The sequence below is a fragment of the Chanos chanos genome, chromosome 1 (genome assembly GCF_902362185.1).
Source record: "Chanos chanos chromosome 1, fChaCha1.1, whole genome shotgun sequence".
Classification (NCBI taxonomy): domain Eukaryota; kingdom Metazoa; phylum Chordata; class Actinopteri; order Gonorynchiformes; family Chanidae; genus Chanos; species Chanos chanos.
Genome location: NC_044495.1, coordinates 46,885,313 through 46,903,508, shown reverse-complemented (window position 1 = coordinate 46,903,508; position 18,196 = coordinate 46,885,313). Strand labels below are relative to the sequence as shown.

General features: G+C 41.8%; 1 protein-coding gene across 1 annotated transcript; it reads right to left on the bottom strand.

Annotated features, from left to right (window-relative positions):
- Positions 1 to 1,157: 1,157 nt before the first annotated feature.
- On the bottom strand, positions 1,158 to 17,840 carry ift81 (intraflagellar transport 81 homolog). Its single transcript, XM_030769279.1, has 18 exons — positions 17,697 to 17,840; positions 17,337 to 17,440; positions 17,001 to 17,181; positions 15,630 to 15,719; positions 15,434 to 15,499; positions 15,031 to 15,141; positions 14,798 to 14,882; positions 13,487 to 13,650; positions 13,129 to 13,224; positions 11,423 to 11,569; positions 8,323 to 8,472; positions 5,851 to 5,979; positions 5,102 to 5,191; positions 4,906 to 4,992; positions 4,388 to 4,459; positions 4,190 to 4,275; positions 3,881 to 3,926; positions 1,158 to 1,417 (listed from the first exon to the last, which is right to left on the bottom strand). The coding sequence occupies exons 1-18, from the start codon at positions 17,838 to 17,840 to the stop codon at positions 1,235 to 1,237; spliced, it is 2,031 nt and encodes a 676-aa protein (XP_030625139.1). The 3' UTR covers positions 1,158 to 1,234.
- Between the last annotated feature and the right edge of the window lie 356 nt (positions 17,841 to 18,196).

The window sequence follows — 18,196 nt, the reverse complement described above, 5'->3', positions numbered from 1 at the left end:
GCTAAAAACATGAAATGTATAAATTACAGACAATGTAATACATGGTTATTCTCATAATATTATTTAAAGCATTTTTATTTGAGTAAGTGAAAATTACCCACAAACAAACTGACAAACTATAGTGTGTGAGACAGAATCACAGTCTACGAAAATACAATGTCAGTTGTGTAATCAGAAGCAGAGTAAACAATGCAACACACAAGACTCATATGCCTGTACATACTCTATAAATTGAAAAGGGCACTATATTAATCATAGACATTTCTGAATCAACCGCTTTCTATTATCCCTTTCTACACTCATTTATACATACACCACCTTTAAAGCAACCTTTAAAAGAGACTCATATGTCTTCCTGTAACAAACAGCATGTGATTTCTACAAAAATGTGGTACAATTAACAAATAAGACTGCAATTTCTCAATTCAGTTCAAACAAAAAACAAATATTATCATGTGATTGTACTGAAGCTAAGAGAAATATCCTCATTATATCTGCGACTGGGGGGCTGCGGGGCACTGGAGTCTGCTCTTTTCACTGTCTTTGTTATAATGGTAGAAACAAAAGGAGGGTCCAGCTGAATTCCTAAATTGGACAGCCTCTCTGATCAAGGTCATGACTGTTGTTTCCAAAAATAACTTTGTGTACTCACAGCCCAAGTGTAGCACTTTGTACACCGTTATCTTTAGATGCACAGACTGAAGCTCTATTCTTAATGATGTATCAAAAGTGCAACTGCACACTTGTTTGAAGTCACTGTTCAAAAGAAAGTTAACAGATTTTGCCCACACCTCTCTGTAAGTGTCTGACTCCTGTTCCCAGCTTCACAGCATGTCTCTGACCATATTACTACCTGAAACTTGTTACCAAATGGAGGTAAACTTAAAAAGATAAACTATTCTATATGTCTTACATAAACATATAGAATAAATAAACATTTTTTCATATTAGTTCATGTTTGCGTGTAAGTATCACAGTGGATTTTAAAAGACATTTAATTGGAATTCTTGGAGAGACTTTCCAAGCATTGGTCCTAAAATAAGTTGGTAGTCAATATTGATTACTACCACATTCTCCCAGAACAAAGGATGACAACCACTCAGCTAAGACTCTCAATAAGACCAAATGATAACTGACTGCCAGTGTTTCTCTGACAAACACCCAGTGGAGACTGAATGACATTGTTTCACTAATGAAGTGTAATAAAAGGCTGTGATTGGCTGGGCCAGCTCCATTACAGAATCAGCCTATCCTCTCCGGCCTCCTGGATGACCTGGCCAATGGAGGTCTGGCTTTGAGCTCTCAGGAAACATTGCCGTTTGCATTCCATCAGCTGCTCCAGGTCTCGCCACATCTTCACTTGCTTCATGTTGGGTCCATGGCTCTCTCGCACCAGCTTCTGCTGCTCACGTAACTTCTACAAGCCAACAGACAAAAGCCGAGTGAATTTACGCTTGGCTTTTGCGGGACTATTACATATAAAGTGCCAAGAAGTGCTAAACCACTTCAATCTACAACCTTTGGTTACACCCAACATGGCTTGATCAGACCTGGTTTGCACACACTTCTTCTTGCTATCTTGTGATATCCTTCCAGCAGATATTATTGATGACTGGCATACACTTTTGTGTGTAGGATTAGCCTCAGTGGTTTTAACAGCACCTTTGATAAAAGACTGAGTTAAATATATGAGACAACATCTGCATCATCTCGTATCCTGGAGAGGGATTCTTCAAAAATCTTTTGAATTATGCAGACCTACTAGCAGGTGAGAGAAGCAGAATATTAGTGGGGAGAGATGTCTCATTGGACAAGACTCATTACTCATGGGAACTGTGAAGGCCAGTGAAGATCCAATTTCATGCAAACGAAAAAAAACTTTCTGGGCAATTGAGTGATCCGCTGACGTTACTGGGAAGAGGCTTATTTTTCCCTCTTATTCAGTATGTGATTGATAGTGCTTCACGTCTCTTCTAAACTAGAGTAATAGGCTTCAAAAAACAGGATCACTGTGTGACATCTCCTGCTTAAGAGCTCCTAAGGAAATCTCAGAACTACTGTACTATACTAGCACTGTTCAGTACCAAATGTCAAACATCTAAAACTGTGTGTTTCTGTATAACTTATAGATCTGGAATTCAGCCTAGCAGACTATATACTGTGATAGATTTTCCCTACTGTTAAGTAAGTTCCCTAGTGTATTGGGCACAGAGTAAAGCCTGTTTCATATGTTTTTTTTCTTGGGCAGAGCAGGATGTCTACAGGCAGGGGTGTATAAAGTAAAAGTAGAAGTACTGCTAAAAAAATGACTCTAAATAGAGTTAAAATATCCCTTCTGAGAAATACTTATGTAAGAGTAAAATAGTCAGTCATTTACAATTTACGAAAACAGTTGTCAGTTTAACTCTACTTAGAGTACTTTTTTTTAGCAAGAGTACATCTGCTTTTACTTTATACATCCCTGTCTACAGGCATAAACAAGTTAAATTTAAGACTTTTTAAGGCCCTTTTAATACCGCTTTAAATTAAATTTAAGACCAAACTTGCAATGAAAATACACACCAAAAGTGAAAATATACTCTTTCCATGTAAACACATTGATGTCACTTCAAACTGAACAGTAAGGTAAAATGACAATAAATGGCTGAGTTTAAGAACATTGTCCAAATGTGTTTAATATGAAAAGAAAACACAAAGAAAACACGCTGTCCCAAGATATTGAGTTAATTAAGCTATGTCATTATCACAGGGAAACAAAGTTTTGTTATTTCGTGATAATGACATAACTCGAGACCTCGAGAAAACAAATAAAAATAACACGTTATCACGAGAAAACAGAATCAAAATTAAAATGTAAACAGAAGGCATCTTAGGGCTTCCTTTGAAAACGCATTATGTGTCTCATTTTCTTTTGGCTTATTTTTCCAGAGAACCGGTCTAGGCCAAGGGGTGTTACAATGGTGTATTAGGGCCACATTAAGGGAAAAAAGTTCTGAGATTTCGAGAATAAGGTTGTAATGTTACGAGACTAAAGTCGTAATTTTTTTTTATTACATTGAAAAATCATAATATTATAAGAGGTAATTACAAGTTGTAATTTTAGGCTACGAAAATATCAGAAGAGCAGCCTGCCGCCTATGTTAAAATCAGGAACTTGGAGCATCTTGTGAAGTTATACTTCAGTATAAGTTTCACGAATAAGGAAATGGCTTAATTCATGTAACATTATGACGTTTTTCTCCTAGAATTACAACTTTGTACTCATAATATTATGACTTTTTCTTGTAAGATTACGACTTTATTCTCGTATTCTCGATGGTATTCTCTTCACTTTAGTTTAATGACGCAGTGCATACCGGAAATAATAATTCTTCTTCTTCTTTGGTCTGGCAGACTAGAAAAATTCTCGCGGTGACGTGACTAAATATATTTAAGACCCATGCAATCTGAATTTAAGACAATTTAATACTTTTTAAGGCCTTTTATTAGTAAAAGAGTATTTAAGACATTTTTAGACTTTTTAAGGACCCGTGGCGACCCTGGCAGAGACCGTTAAGACAGGATGTGGTAGGAGGGAGTGGAGCATACAGTCATTGCTATCAGGGACATCATTAACAGACTGAACACTGGCAGTGCATCAGTGCTGTGTGTTGTCCAAGCTGTGCTCCCGCACTGGCATGATGTCGGATGACTGAATTAGCATAACAGATTCAAATGATTTAGAAAGAATAAATTGCCAAGCCCCCTCACTTACCTAGGTCCACTGGGGAGGTGTGTGTGCGTGTGTGTTTAGGAGGGAGGAGATAGGGAGGGATCGATGTGGTACACTTTGATTGGCTACAGTGCTCTGACGGACAGCTGTGATGGCCAGTCACCTCACCTTTCCCAGTGACTCCTGTTCTGCAATGTTCTTCATATATTGCTCTCTAAAAAAATACACAGAAAGTTCATTTCTGATTAACACTGAGATCAGGTCAAATACAAACTGTCAAATGCAAACAACATCTGTGAGAGGAGTGTATGGGTAGGTAGAGCTGGTGTATGGGAGTGAATGGGCAGCTGTGTGTTACACTGTGTGTTCTGAACTAAAAAAAAGTCAGTAGTGGAGACTTTGGCTATGTGTCCATGAATAGGAATATTGTAATAGGAGTTCTTTGGAAGTTTGACATATTTGGCAGGAAAAGCTCACCTGATGGCCTTCTTCCGCTCCTGTGGGTCAGGAGAAACATAGGCCTTCATCTCGTCTGCCACACGCTGCATCTGCATCTGAATGATCTAGAGAGAGAGACAGAGAGAGACAGAAACAGAGACAAAGTGTGAAGCACCGAGGAAACAAGCTCCAGTTTCTTCCAGCAGCAGAGAAGCAGAGAGAATGCAAAGTTCTTACCTCTTTCATGCAGTTGACCTGGTGGTATTTGTTTTCCTGCTGAGTGATCTCCTCCCTCAGTGTTCTCACTTCCTGTGGAAGATCACGGCTTCTTAGTTATGTGTTAGACTACAGTTAAAATGTTAACAAAAAGCCTGGGATGCTGGGACCATCCACCACAATCTTAAGTTATGAGAATACAAGAAAAAAATGAAACCCTTCAGAGGAACGAAGACTTATAAGGAGGGGTAGACCCATCCTTGTTTGGGTGGCACAGGGCTGAGAGAGTACAGGGTTAGATTAGTTGGTCTATTTTAGGGAATGAGCAGACAGAAAAATCTAGGAGTCATGAGGCACATCACTGTAACTGCAGAGACACTGAGCTACTTATCTGTCACATATCGTGTGTGTGTGTGTGAGCATGTGTGTGAGTGTGCTTAATAAGCTTACCATTTAACCCAGAGCATCTTGAATGACAGAATAGTGGATGGTGGATATTTAATGTCTGAGTGTATAATTGTTATTTTTGGCTTTTTTACCTGTTCCAGTTTGGACCGGTTGCTTTCCAGACCTGCAGCAAAAGTGTCATACTGGGCTTTCTTGGTCTCATATTCTTGAGTGAGTTCCTGTAGAGACAAATGTACTCTTCTCTTCACACATAACTATATACATATTTAAGTGATGTATATAACTAACTGACACCATATAATACAAATGTTGGCTTTGTTTTCTGACCTGGCACTGTTGTCTCAGGGGCCTGAGTTCCTTTATGAGTGGAGCTAGAGCCGACTTTTTCTCTATTATCACAGAATTGAGCTTCTTCACCTGAACACACACACACACACATGCAATTCTCATGAAAAAAACCCACTCTATTAGGAAATATGAAACTAACTTGTCATGGAGATTTTGCATTGTTTGTTTATTTAAACAGCGTATCAGTGGGTGGAAAGACTGAAAAATACTAGCTGATTCTGTGAACCTGAGTGGTTTACAACTGAACAACTACCAACTCCAACACAACTGTAATAAAGTCAAAGTGGACATAAATCAAAGCAGCTGCAGGCCTCGTGTTAACTGTCAAACTCAACGGGAATGTGAGAGGTCTGACTGCTTGAGCGGCATTGGTAATACAGAGGATACTCTGACGAGGCACAGATGGGTATACAAGCTTCAACTGGCAACTGGTGTGAGAATGGTCTATCCAGTTCCAGGTCTATCATTCCAGTCTGTTTTACTGGAATGAGAGAGTGTGTTAACCTCCCTGATCTGCCTACTGACATGGAAATAAGCTCGTCCTAACCCTGGCAACATAAGAGTGACGTGAGGTTTCTGAATAATTCTAAAATTTGATAATACTAATTATAAAATACTGGTCTAAATGTATCTATCAGGGAGAATGGTGAATGAGGACAATCATAATCATAATTTGAGTGTATGAGTGAGAATATCCATAGTCCCCCATCCCGAACCCCAGTGTTCACCATTTCGGACATGTCGTCCAGCGTGCGTCCCTTCATCTCGTCCAGTTCGCTCTTTATGGCCGAAACCTTCTCCAGCTCCTCTTGAGTGTCACTGTATCCTGAGATCCCTTTCTTGGTCTCCAACAATTGCTGCACAGACAGGAGAGAGAGAAAAAAAATTCTATTCTGTCTCACAAAGGATAGAAACGTCTTCTCAAGGGAACACAGTTCAAATGTTTTAAAACCAATGGTGATGACAAAAAGACCCTGACTACAAATGAAGGACACAAAACTCAAGCAGAACTGATTAACCTTCTGTTAGAACTAATTAACCTCAGGTAATCTGCCAAAAATGATCAATGGAGTCACTTAGCGCCATCTGTTTTTTTAATCTCTCAAGATGAATAACGTCAAAAGAATGCCGACAGGTAGCCCGAGCACGACAACTGATCAGCCGGTTACACAAGACTAGCGTGTGTGTTTAAGGTATTACTTGATGGCAGGCGGCGTTTGAAAGGCACAGAGCCTGAATCCGCCCAGGGACCGTCGTGTTCCTGTGGCACCGCTGTCATGAAGGGGACTCTGTGAGGAATTATGTCCGCACAGACAGTGAACGCTTAGCACGACACCTGACAGTACAAAGCACTCTGACACAAGAGAACAGAGGGGACTTCACACGCATTAGCGACAGGTCATGTGCATGGGATATATTAAGGCCTGCGGACCCATATGACAATAACCACAAAAAAACTGTGCCCGCATGTCACAGGTTCTGATGAAAGAGTCTGGGACTGTCTGGATTTTTGTGTCGCCTGTTTTTTTTCTTTTCCCCTTCCTTTTTTTTTTGGGGCGGGGGGTGTTGAATGAACAGTTATTTTGATTTTAATTCATGTGGCAAAACGTATCAGTCTACATTATCACTATACGTCTCATGACCTGAGGGGTTTCTATTAAAAGGAAGAACGACAGTAAAGGATTAGGGATGACCGAGGCTCCTCCATCTCAGGATCCACTCACCGTCCAACAGACAAATTCAGTTCATTTCACTGGATAACAACTCTATGAGAGTGTGCACTGCTGGAAACTCAATTTTCAGTTGAATTCTGTGCATTTCTCCATTTTTTAATAAGCATTTACCTTTTTTTTATGTTAAAGCATGCTTGTTTGGGTCTGCATATTATGTGGCATGGCCTGGGTACACATACCGTTACAGCCCATGAGTGACACTTCTGACAGTGTTTTGGCAGATCTATCTTTTAGTGCTTTGGGATGATTTTGGTCGCTGTGTCATTTTTTGGAGGGATCTCCTCTGTATGTAATTATACACCGGCTCCTACTCCAGCTCTGTCTCAGTCCTGTTCCTGACAATCATAACTCTCACATCACTATTTGCCTCTTGATATTACCTAATATAAAACTGATGAGATTTATTTTAAGGGATTTACCAATGATTGGCTGGACACTTCTAAATGAGCGAGAGAGAGAGAGAGAGAGAGAAAGAGACAGAGAGAGATGAAAGGGAGGGAAGAGTGTGTGAAAGGGAACAAGCGAGGGGAAACAAAGGAGCAGCTGGCTATAGGTGGGATGGCCCAGGCTAGAACAACCAGCCAAAAAATGAATGGTGGGGGGAGAGAAATTCCACTGGTAAAAAAATATGCGCGTCAGACACAGGGAGGGAGCAGATGCAGGAATCACAAATAGCCTCAGCTTGGCTTTCCTGCGTCAAACGGGCTATCAGCAAGTCAGGGAATGGGAGGGTTAAGAGGCGTGAAGTCATTTCCAGGAAGGTGGTGTCACTTCGCCGTTAATGCAGTTTAAATGAACAGGACTGGGTGACAGGGCAGGGATGGGACATGTGCCCCCCCCGCCCCCCCAGTGTAGCATGAGGACAGTAGGGAGAGGGAGAGTAGATGAATAAATGGATGGATGGACGGATGGATGGATGGATGGGTGGATGGGTGAGAGGCTGTGTGGTGCTCAGGGGACCAGGTGTATCGCTATGAAAAGAGAACAGAAGGTCGTGATTCAAAAATGAAATTCAAAAATGAAACCGACTGCATTTGCAGGGCATGGTAGATACGACATCTGAGATGGGAGGGTTGTGAGTGATGAGGAGAAATCTGTGATGGTGGAGAAAGGGCTGATACGTGAGGTGTAAAAATATAATGCCCTTAAGGGTTGATGGTATGGCAGTTCGTGGAAACACTGGTGTAATTGTCTAGGCTGACACAGAGAGACAGAGATTGTGAGGTTCTGTAAATGTTCTACAGACCTAATTTAACCAGTAGAGGTGGGAGCCTACAGTGCTCTAGAAGTTTTACCCAGAGAGAGAACGGACCTGTGTATTGAACAGGTCACCGTGAAGTGGAAAAGGGGGGAAGAGATTGGTTCGAAGGCTTTGGTAAGGGGGTAATAGAGAAGAAGGAGGAAAGAGTGGTGTTGAGAAGCTGGGGTAGCTAAGTTTGTAGGAACCGTAGAGTTTGATTTGTTTACCAGCTGCTGCTGTCCAGCCTCGTGTCGCTGTTTGAGGATCGACTCGGTTCTCTGCAGAACTCCGTACTCTGCTCTCAGCTCAGCAATCTCCTGCCGCCTCTTCTTATACACGCTATTCTTCCCACGCATTTTGGCAACGTAGCGCTTGAACTGTATGAAAGAAACAGAGAGACAAACAAACAGTTAGAGGACAGCTTAAACAGACAATGCCTTGATGAAAAACACTACCGCTGGACCCGAGACTAACAGCTGAACTAAGAGCATAAAGTGCTTTGTACATGTTGGTAAGGTTGTAATCAGGGACACTACATATGGATCCAGGTGTAACAGAGAGCTTCTCTAGTGCATATTTTTCAAACAACCAAATCTCACAGAAATTAGGATGCGAAAACACCATTAAGGGCCACCTTAGAATGGTACTGGAGCTGAGGTGGAGGTTTGTCTACAGAGCAAGGCCAGTGGGCAAACTCACTGTTTTACATACAGCTGTACCAAGTGGCTCTCAGCCACTGAGAAAAGCACTTGGACAAAACAAGTGTCTGACGTGTGTATGTGTGTGTGTGTATGTGTGAGTGTGTGTGTGTGAGTGCATGTGTGAGTGCGTGTTGGAGAGCGGGAAGCATCAAGGTGCCCCGGGGACATCTCTGTGGTCTGACAGAGAAATCTGAGTCCTCGCTACACTGCCAGAGGGAGAGAAAACATCTTCATCTGGCAGGCCCAGCAGCGGCTGGCCCACCACACACTCGCTCGCCTTCTCCTTCTGTCACTGTGTCCAGCGGCTATAAATGTTGAAAGGCACGGGAGAACAACCTCAGAAATTACACAATGTGCTGTATGCAACTCTGAGCATTCACAGCTTGTGTGTTAGAGTTTATGCTTTGTGTATTTTTGGACATCAAGGACACACAAGGTTGGAGGGCATTGGGGTGAGGTGGGGTGGAGTGGTTGGGTTGGCATGGGGAATTAGCGGGCAGAATAATACTGTCCTCTTGTAACAGACGTCTACTGAGTAACAGCGGTGCCACGAGCCAACAGACACAGGGTCAACTGCCTCCCAAAGGCATGGTGACCAAAGCCGTGTTTTTCATTAGACAACACATTTTTATTACAGCCAAGAGCTGACTCTCTTCACTTAACGTATGATCGACAAGCCCTCAATTAGTCAGGTAAGGTAAACGTAATTCTAGAATGAAAAATATACTGTCCAGCTGCTTCCTGTGACAGAACTGGAGAAATACTAGACTACGCTCATTTAGAGTGGAAGTCGTGACAAATGGGTATATCAAACAAACATTGAAGATAACTGATTTAAATAAAAACCTCTGCATACGAACCACTGAGCACAGTAGAGGACTTGAGAGTGACAGATATACAAGAGAAAGAACTGCCATTCAGAGTATCAGGAATTCCCATTTAGGGAAAGCCATGGAGCTATTGGCCATCAGACATGAGCAGAATCCCTCCATAAACTCTGCAGTCTCCTAAAAATGTGTCCCCAATTATCTCCTAACAAAATCTGTCAGAAATGATGATTGTGTGTTAAGAGGAGAGGAGAGGTGTTTTGCTTAATCAAAACCAGCCCCCCCCCCCCCCCCCCCCCCCAAAAAAAACCCTCAAAAACAATTAAAATCAAACCTCATAATTTTACACTCCAGTTTCATTTATCAATCACTGGGCTTATCAGTCAGTTACCAATCACTGTATTTCTTCTGCTCTCTCAGTCTAGATGGGCTTCTTGGACAGTGTCAGCTGCCTTCCAAAAAAAAAAAAAACAAAACCCAGAGAAACTGATTAAAATGTCAGACTAGGTGGGTACATTTGCAGTATAGGACAGGAGAGGGGGAGGGAGAGGGAGAGAGAGAGAGAGAGAGAGAGAGAGAGAGAGAGAGGGAGAGAGATGGATAGAGAGAGAGAGAGAGAGAGTGAGAGAGAGAGAGGGAGAGAGGGAGAGAGAGAGAGGGAGAGGGAGAGAAACAGCTCCTGTGCCCATCCACCTCCACGGCACAAGGACCAGTGGTGCATGGAACATCTGGCAGTAAAACAAAGCGACAGCACAGTTGAGAACAGGGCACACCATGTCTTTCAGGACGACATTCACTAATATAGACTTGTTTATGGCCACAGCCAACGTCCATCATACTTACACACTTCAACAGAAGCTCTATGGTTCATATCAGTAACCTCTATGCCTTAACTAACTGCTAATACAGGTAGCACCAGTGCCTGTACAATCCACAACTTAAACAAACAAACAAACAAAGCACATTTTTACACAATTTTATGAGACTTTTTACATGAGAATTTCCTCGAAGTCTTAGATTTTTGGGGAAATTCATAAAGTAGAAACATCATTTTGAGGAGAAGATTAAATGATGGATTGTGATGAACACCAAAGATACAAGGTGGAGAAAACGACATTAAGAGAATCATATTAAATGGTCAAGTAAATGTACAGTAATTGGACTTTTCCAGAGGAAAAACAGAGAGAAAAAAAAGAGTGAAAACAGGAGGAAAACCAAGAGAGAACACAAGAACATGGACTTGGCCATCCTGTCTTGATCAGATTTAATATGCTTGCATTTCCTGCCCCTTATTTATTTCTTTATTGTTTGTTTGTAAAATGTCATCTTGTCTCATTGGCGGTCTAAATACACTTCTACTCCAGACTGGTGATGCTTACAAAATTCTACCATTCGCCTCTTAGTCTGGAACTATGTCCCTCGATCTTAAACAATATCTGAATTACCAGTGAATTCATCATCATTGTTCTGAGGGAAACATGGAACCACATGTCTCTGTCTGATACACATGCTGACAGCCCATTATGAGTGGGAGCCAAAGCTCGTTTGGATAATTAGAAAATTTTACTGTAATTCACACATTACAGCAGAGTCATTGTCCCTGCTGCTGTCTGCCACAAATATAACAAAGAGTCTTCTATCCAGAGTCTGAATCTATGGAGGCCTACCTCATCTCCATGGATACTCTGTGTGCATTTATGCAGGCCTACCTCATCTCCATGGATACTCTGTCTGAATCTATGCAGGATGCTCTGTCTGAATCTATGCAGGATGCTCTGTCTGAATCTATGTGGGCCAACCTCATCTCCGTGAATGAGCTCCTCTCCACTCAGGTCCTTTGCCTGGTTGCTCCTCATGGACAGCTCCCTCTCTGCAGCAGCTAGCTCCTCCCGTGCCTCCTGCACCTCCTCCGCCTTTGCCTCCTTTTTGCGTGTGATGATAGAGGCCTGCAGCAATAGGATACTGACTCAGTGAAACATGTTTCTTAGCCAGTGAATGGAAGCATGGCTTTGCAGTATGAGGGTGAAATAACATTACACCAAAAGAGAATGCAGTAGTTTTACATGCGAAATGAGCTCACAACAGGTAAAGACATAATCCATCTACAAACTCCAAACAAACAAACAAAAAAACCTACTGAACACCATGAGCTGTGAATCAGACAACTTCAATTAACACTATGCCAGAAATCAAGAATGAGAAACAAGAACACTAAATGAAACATTACAGATATTACTTTACCAAAAATGATTTAAAACACATCAAACTGTTGGCACCATGCAGCATGAGGAAGAATCTGTCACTGCCATGAAAAACTGTGTGGAGTCTAAAAGAGGTCAGCGAAATATCCCAGAGTAAACACAAGAGCCGGTGTCATCTGCATACCTTTGAAAACTGAGATCATGTTAACAAATGGTCTGACTCAGGTGCAGAGATGGACTCAGACAACTAAGAACACACATCTCAGCTAACTCTGCCCTAATGTCACAAGAAATAAATGAATGACTGAATCAAAAAGAGACTCTGATGTTTAACAGACATGACAAACGAGACCAGAGAGACCACACCAGTTGTAAATTGACATTGCGTGACCTTTCACACAAGCATTCACATCCATAAACATAATAATTGCTATTTTATCAGCTTCAGGACTGGTTCTGTTTCTGGTTTCAGTACTACGATCTGATCTGAGGCCCAGTCGGAATTCCTCTGTTTATTTTATTGTCTCAGAACTGTAGCTGAAAACAATGTGGGTTTGCTTTAACTGCCGAGAACAAAGCCACAGTGGTTATTTAGTCTCTCACTCCATCTGGGACAGCATTAGCACAGGAACGGTTCACTACGTCTGACTTAATGTCTCACCCTCTCTATCCAAAACATTTTATCCAGCTCATTAAAAAACATCTTTCCTTACAAAACACTCTCCGTGAGCCCATATGAAGTTGCTAATGATAACATAATCAATACCATGGCACCCAGCTACCATGAGCTTTCTGTTTTCTGATTTATCACAGGATAAATGGGTAAAAAAAACCCTCATCAAACTCATATTTAGCAAACATAATCTACACCTGGCCATGGAATATGAATATAACACACACCATTACTTTAACAAATCAGATGGCATCAATCACTCTTTTCAAGTTCAAAGCTTTGGCTGACAACAAAAAGCACAAACAAAAAAGGCCAATCAGCATCTCCGGTGGGCGTGGCCAGCAGGAGCCATGTGGTGAACCAAAGCCTTTTTTATTAAAGACATCCAAGGCATCAAACGCCAGCAGATGAAAATGAGCCTGCACTCACTGAGAGCAGTTTTAATAACCTACACAAATTGACCTCTCAGAGACGAGGAGATTAAGTGACTTCTGCTGCATTCATCGTTAAGCCTCACATTACATAGATAAATACACAGGTTTTACAAATTTCATCACGGCCTGTCGTCTGCCTTATGGAGAGAATGTTCTGGAAGCAGCGGGCAAGGGTGGGCGAGGGTGGGTAGGCTCACCTGCTGTCGGAACAGAGACAGTTTGTCATCCATGGGATCGTTCCTCATCATTCGCTTCTCAATCAGCTGATTAATCTGAAGGTTGGTTTCCTGAATCTGGACATACATAGAGCACAGTAGACTGTTAAATCTCAAAGAATATAAATCTGTATCATCATTATACAAACACACACACACATGTGTACATACATATGTGTGTGTGCCTTTGATTTCCCAGTCTGAGAACAGAGATAGGTGGAAAGACAAATAAATGAACAACCCTTGAAGGAAGACAACTGAATGAACAGATGAACAGAGAAGAAAAGAGAGGGTGGCCAAATCAAATGTAAAAACATCTCAGATAAGACCACACGCTGACCTTCTTCTCAATCTCTCCCAGCTCAGCGTCACCCATGACTGGCTCTGCCACCACCTTCTGAAGGTACTGGACCAGACGCCTCTTGCTCTCCAGCTCCTTGGGCAGTTTATCCATCACCATATAGGAGTTAAACTTGATTTCCTCCTGCAGCCTGTTCATTATACCTGCAACGGTCAGGCCACAGAGTCAAAGAGCATCATGTTTTCTCTTTGGTTCTCCCGGGAAAAGGAAGTAAAACTAAAATTGATTAACATGAGACAGTTGTATGCTAATCAAGACAGAAAGTAAATAAATAAAGAAAGAAAGAAATATAGACGAAAGGTCAAGTTTTGGTAGGCTGCAATGCATGTGAATTTGTAGGACTCTCACATGTTGGTTGTAGCAACACTTCTGCCAGCCTTTTGTGAACACATATATTTACTGTCTTCCATTCTAAGGATGGGGTCTGCCACCACATTGCAGATTCATGCTATTCTGTAAATCTGCACTGAAATCCCAGTGGCCTGTCATTCCAAAGTTGTACTGAATAAGAAGTGGAACAAGGCTCAGAGCATTTTGGGTATGTAATTAGGTTCTGAACTAAAACATACCGTCTTGGCAAGATAAAAAAAAAAAAATCTTCCAGGTACAAAATCCTTCCCCAATCTAATGAACAACACAAACATTTGCATACAAATTAACTGTTGTGGATTTTCTTTCCAGCTACATTAGGTCCTGGGTGACAGAGTTAGAATAGTGCAAATAAAATTGTACATTTAATTACCATAATCAAACTGATTAGGAAAAAAATACGAATTCATTCGCAGGGTATAAATATATTTTAGATAGGTTCATTGAGGATACTGCCTAAAGTTTATTGTTGCTGTATCAACGGTCATAAATAATGACTGTGATAATTATACCATTGTGCTTTCAAATAATCTATAAGCTAGCACGTATATTGTACTGGACAGTGGTTTACACTTGGTGTTGTTGACGAATAATTAACACATTCCATAAACACAGAAATAGATTGTGGAATGATGACAATGACCTCATCCTAACCGTCATGTGCCCACTTGTTTTTTATGTGTTAATTTTAGGATTGTTAATTAGTCAGTAATCTGTGTTTGCAAACAGGCCAGTAATAGTTGCGAACCAAGAACACTGAGACCTCACAGAGAAAGTGTCAGCGTAGTTTGTCAGAGTGGTTCAGAGGGGTTTCGTTTTCTGTGAATCAAAGAAAGGAGAGCGCGGTGGAAGTGGGGATTCTGTCACCGTCATTTGTCTAACGTTAGTCGGGCCTAACGGGTCGCGGTAGCTTTCACTCACTCTCTGGTTTGGCATCTGCTGCTGCCTGTTGCAAATCTTTCAGCTGCATCTGCGATCTCTGCAATCTTTGCTCTGCCTGGAACAGCTAAAGACAGACAGAAGATACCATATCACAGCAATGTGTGAAACCCCTCCATAAAGCCAAGAATGACTCAAATTATTATGAAGATATTAAGTGTCTGAGCCTGAATATTTCACAGACGAAAATAACTACACTTGTGGCGGAGCTGTACCTGTTTTTTCTGCTCTTGTTTCTGATTAGCCAGGGCCTCCTCTCGCTCCTTTTCCACTCGTAGCTGCCTGGCTAACTCCAGCATACGCTGGTGGTTGGACACAGACTCCACCTGTGGGTGGGAAAGAAAAGAAAAGGAAGAAAAAGACTGACTAACAGTAGCTCTGATGGTGTAAAAGTGTGACAATGTTAAAACACCAAGGTCAGGCTTTAAGGGTCGTCTGCCATCGGCTCCCTAATCCGTCTGCTGCGCTTCACCTGTCATTTAAGATTAGTAATCCAGTGAAGCTCTACTGTCAGACCCCTAAAACAGAGCCTCACGCATTTACATGCATACTTACATACATACTTTGACTATGACTACAGGCTGTGGAGTGAACAGTGTTAAGACACAGATGTCTCACCCGTTTCCTCAGACGCTCAACACGTTTGATCAGCTGGTCCTTCTCCTCTTCCATTGCCCCAATATCCTAAAGAAGCACACGTCATTGTGTTTAAACAACGTCAGTGAAGCAGTTTTGAAACTTTTGAAACATTTTTGTACAAAGTGCAGTAAGCTGGGGCCTATTCGTAAGAGATGCTGTGGAAGTGAAAATGTACCCGTCTTATCTCTGCGGTGGAGAATCCAGAACTTTTCAGCTGCTCACATTCTTTATGGTAATTCTTAAATCCTTCTACCAGCTCCTCATACTGCAGAGAGAGTGAGATATTAAAACGTTGTTACAAAGATACTGGAGAAAAAGCAAGTGAAACACTGTTACAAAGATAGCAACGCCATGCTATAAAAAACTGCAGGGACTTGACAGAAATGGTTTTATGTATGTTGCAGTATTTTGTTAAAAATTAAACAAAAGGTTGCTGACCATTCAACTGTATGTATGCTCAGATTACAGGCCTTCCACCAAAAGACATTTTTGAGCCATAAAGAAAACAAACAACATTATTGCTAATAATTGCAGTCATTTGCTGTATATCTTTACAAACTGGTCACTAGGCAGAGGTCTTTACTGTAAGTACAAAATCAAGTAAGCATACGTCTGTTTGTCAATGCAGACACCAGTAAATTGTAACCTGAATGAGTAAGTAAACATCAATCACTATCAATTGAAAAATGAGAAAATATAGAAATCTATACAGGTCTACACTTAGGCTACTGGGCACTGACTGTCAGGGTTTGTCTGAGTGTGTCAGGGTTTGTCTGAGTGTGTCAGGGTTTGTTCGAGCGTGTCAGGGTTTGTCTGAGAATGTCAGGGTTTGTCTGAGAATGTCAGGGTTTGTCAGAGAGTGTCAGGGTTTGTCAGAGAGTGTCAGGGTTTGTTCGAGCATCTCAGGGTTTGTCTGAGAGTGTCAGGGTTTGTCTGAGTGTGTCAGGGTTTGTTCGAGCGTGTCAGGGTTTGTCTGAGTGTGTCAGGGTTTGTCTGAGTGTGTCAGGGTTTGTTCGAGCGTGTCAGGGTTTGTCTGAGAATGTCAGGGTTTGTCAGAGAGTGTCAGGGTTTGTCAGAGAGTGTCAGGGTTTGTTCGAGCATCTCAGGGTTTGTCTGAGAGTGTCAGGGTTTGTCTGAGTGTGTCAGGGTTTGTTCGAGCGTGTCAGGGTTTGTCTGAGAATGTCAGGGTTTGTCTGAGTGTGTCAGGGTTTGTCTGAGTGTGTCAGGGTTTGTTCGAGCATCTCAGGGTTTGTCTGAGAATTTCAGGGTTTGTCTGAGAGTGTCAGGGTTTCTCTGAGTGTGTCAGGGTTTGTTAGAGCATGTCAGGGTTTGTCTGAGAATGTCAGGGTTTGTCTGAGAATGTCAGGGTTTGTCTGAGTGCGTCAGGGTTCGTATGGCTGTGCCAGGGTTCGTATGGCTGTGTCAGGGTTTGTCTGACTATGTCAGGGTTTATATGGCTGTGTTAGAGTTTGTATGGCTGTGTCAGAGTTTGTTTGATGGCGTCAGGGTTTGCCTGAACCACTTCTAGAGGCTCTGGGGGACATACCTGGTGGTAGGTATCTGCAATGACATCATCTTGGAGGAACTCAGCAGGTACATCTATCTTGACGAGGAAACGGGCCAGGTAGGCCCTCTTCTTCAGTTCTGGAAGCCTCTGGAGAAGCCAGTACAGAATGGGGTGAACCACAGGCTTACTGCCTGTCACTAAACCTTGCCGAAAACTGCTCCTATAAGAGGGCATAAGAAGGAGATCACTTTGAAGATGGTATCAAGCCGTCAAATGCTAATATGGTTTATTTACAAAAGTACCAGCAGGATTGTTACCAGAACATCATTTTCATTTCAGCGATGAAACGGATGGTTTTTAATACAGCTGACTCACATTTCAGAGACATTTCCAGGGGGGCGGTATTTTAACACCCCCAACATGGTAAACATCCTCTTGGCCGTCTGATCCGGCATTTCTTCTCGAATATCGATGGCTTGCTGAAACACCAAACGGCAGGAGCGCAGATGATTCGACCGGACTTCGACAAATTCTTAGTATGTTGACATTTACAATATTCATATTCTTTGCTACATAAAGGTTTTTATTTATGGTTGACAGAATGAATTAACTGTGAGTAAAATATATTGAGTAATTTGAACAAAATGAACTGCGCAAAGATCTTCAACCTCGGCTGTTTATGTAATCATGTGCAAGTTATACAGGTATAAAAAGTTATGCGAGACTTTGGTCAACCTTGGGGTCGATTTCGGCCAAAACATCGTTTAGAATCTGCAACAGTTGTATTGGCTCCAGTGAATCAAATGTGATGAGATTAAGGTTCTTTTTGAAGGGGTCTCTGTTCAGCTGTTCCACGACGAATTTCAGTTGTTCGCTCATCTTGAAACAGGCGAGAGAAGACAGGCACGTATATAAACGAGGACGGAAAACGGAGTTCAATTCAGCTGGCTAATTAACTTAAATTTCCCGACTTTGCAGCTGGCATGCTACGCAGCTTTCCAGAACAATAACAGCATCTATATATAACTAAACGATTGTATAGTACGTTATTTAAAAAAAAAAAAAAACACTATCAGAATTTACTGACGACTTTTTTCAGAACACAATGTACACAGTGCTAAAATTTCAGTCGATGCCTTGGAAACCGTAACGCTCGCACTGGTTGCCAACAGGAAGTTTTCTTCATCTTTTTTGGTTTTTGATAACGTACATACAACACCGCCATCTACTGGAAT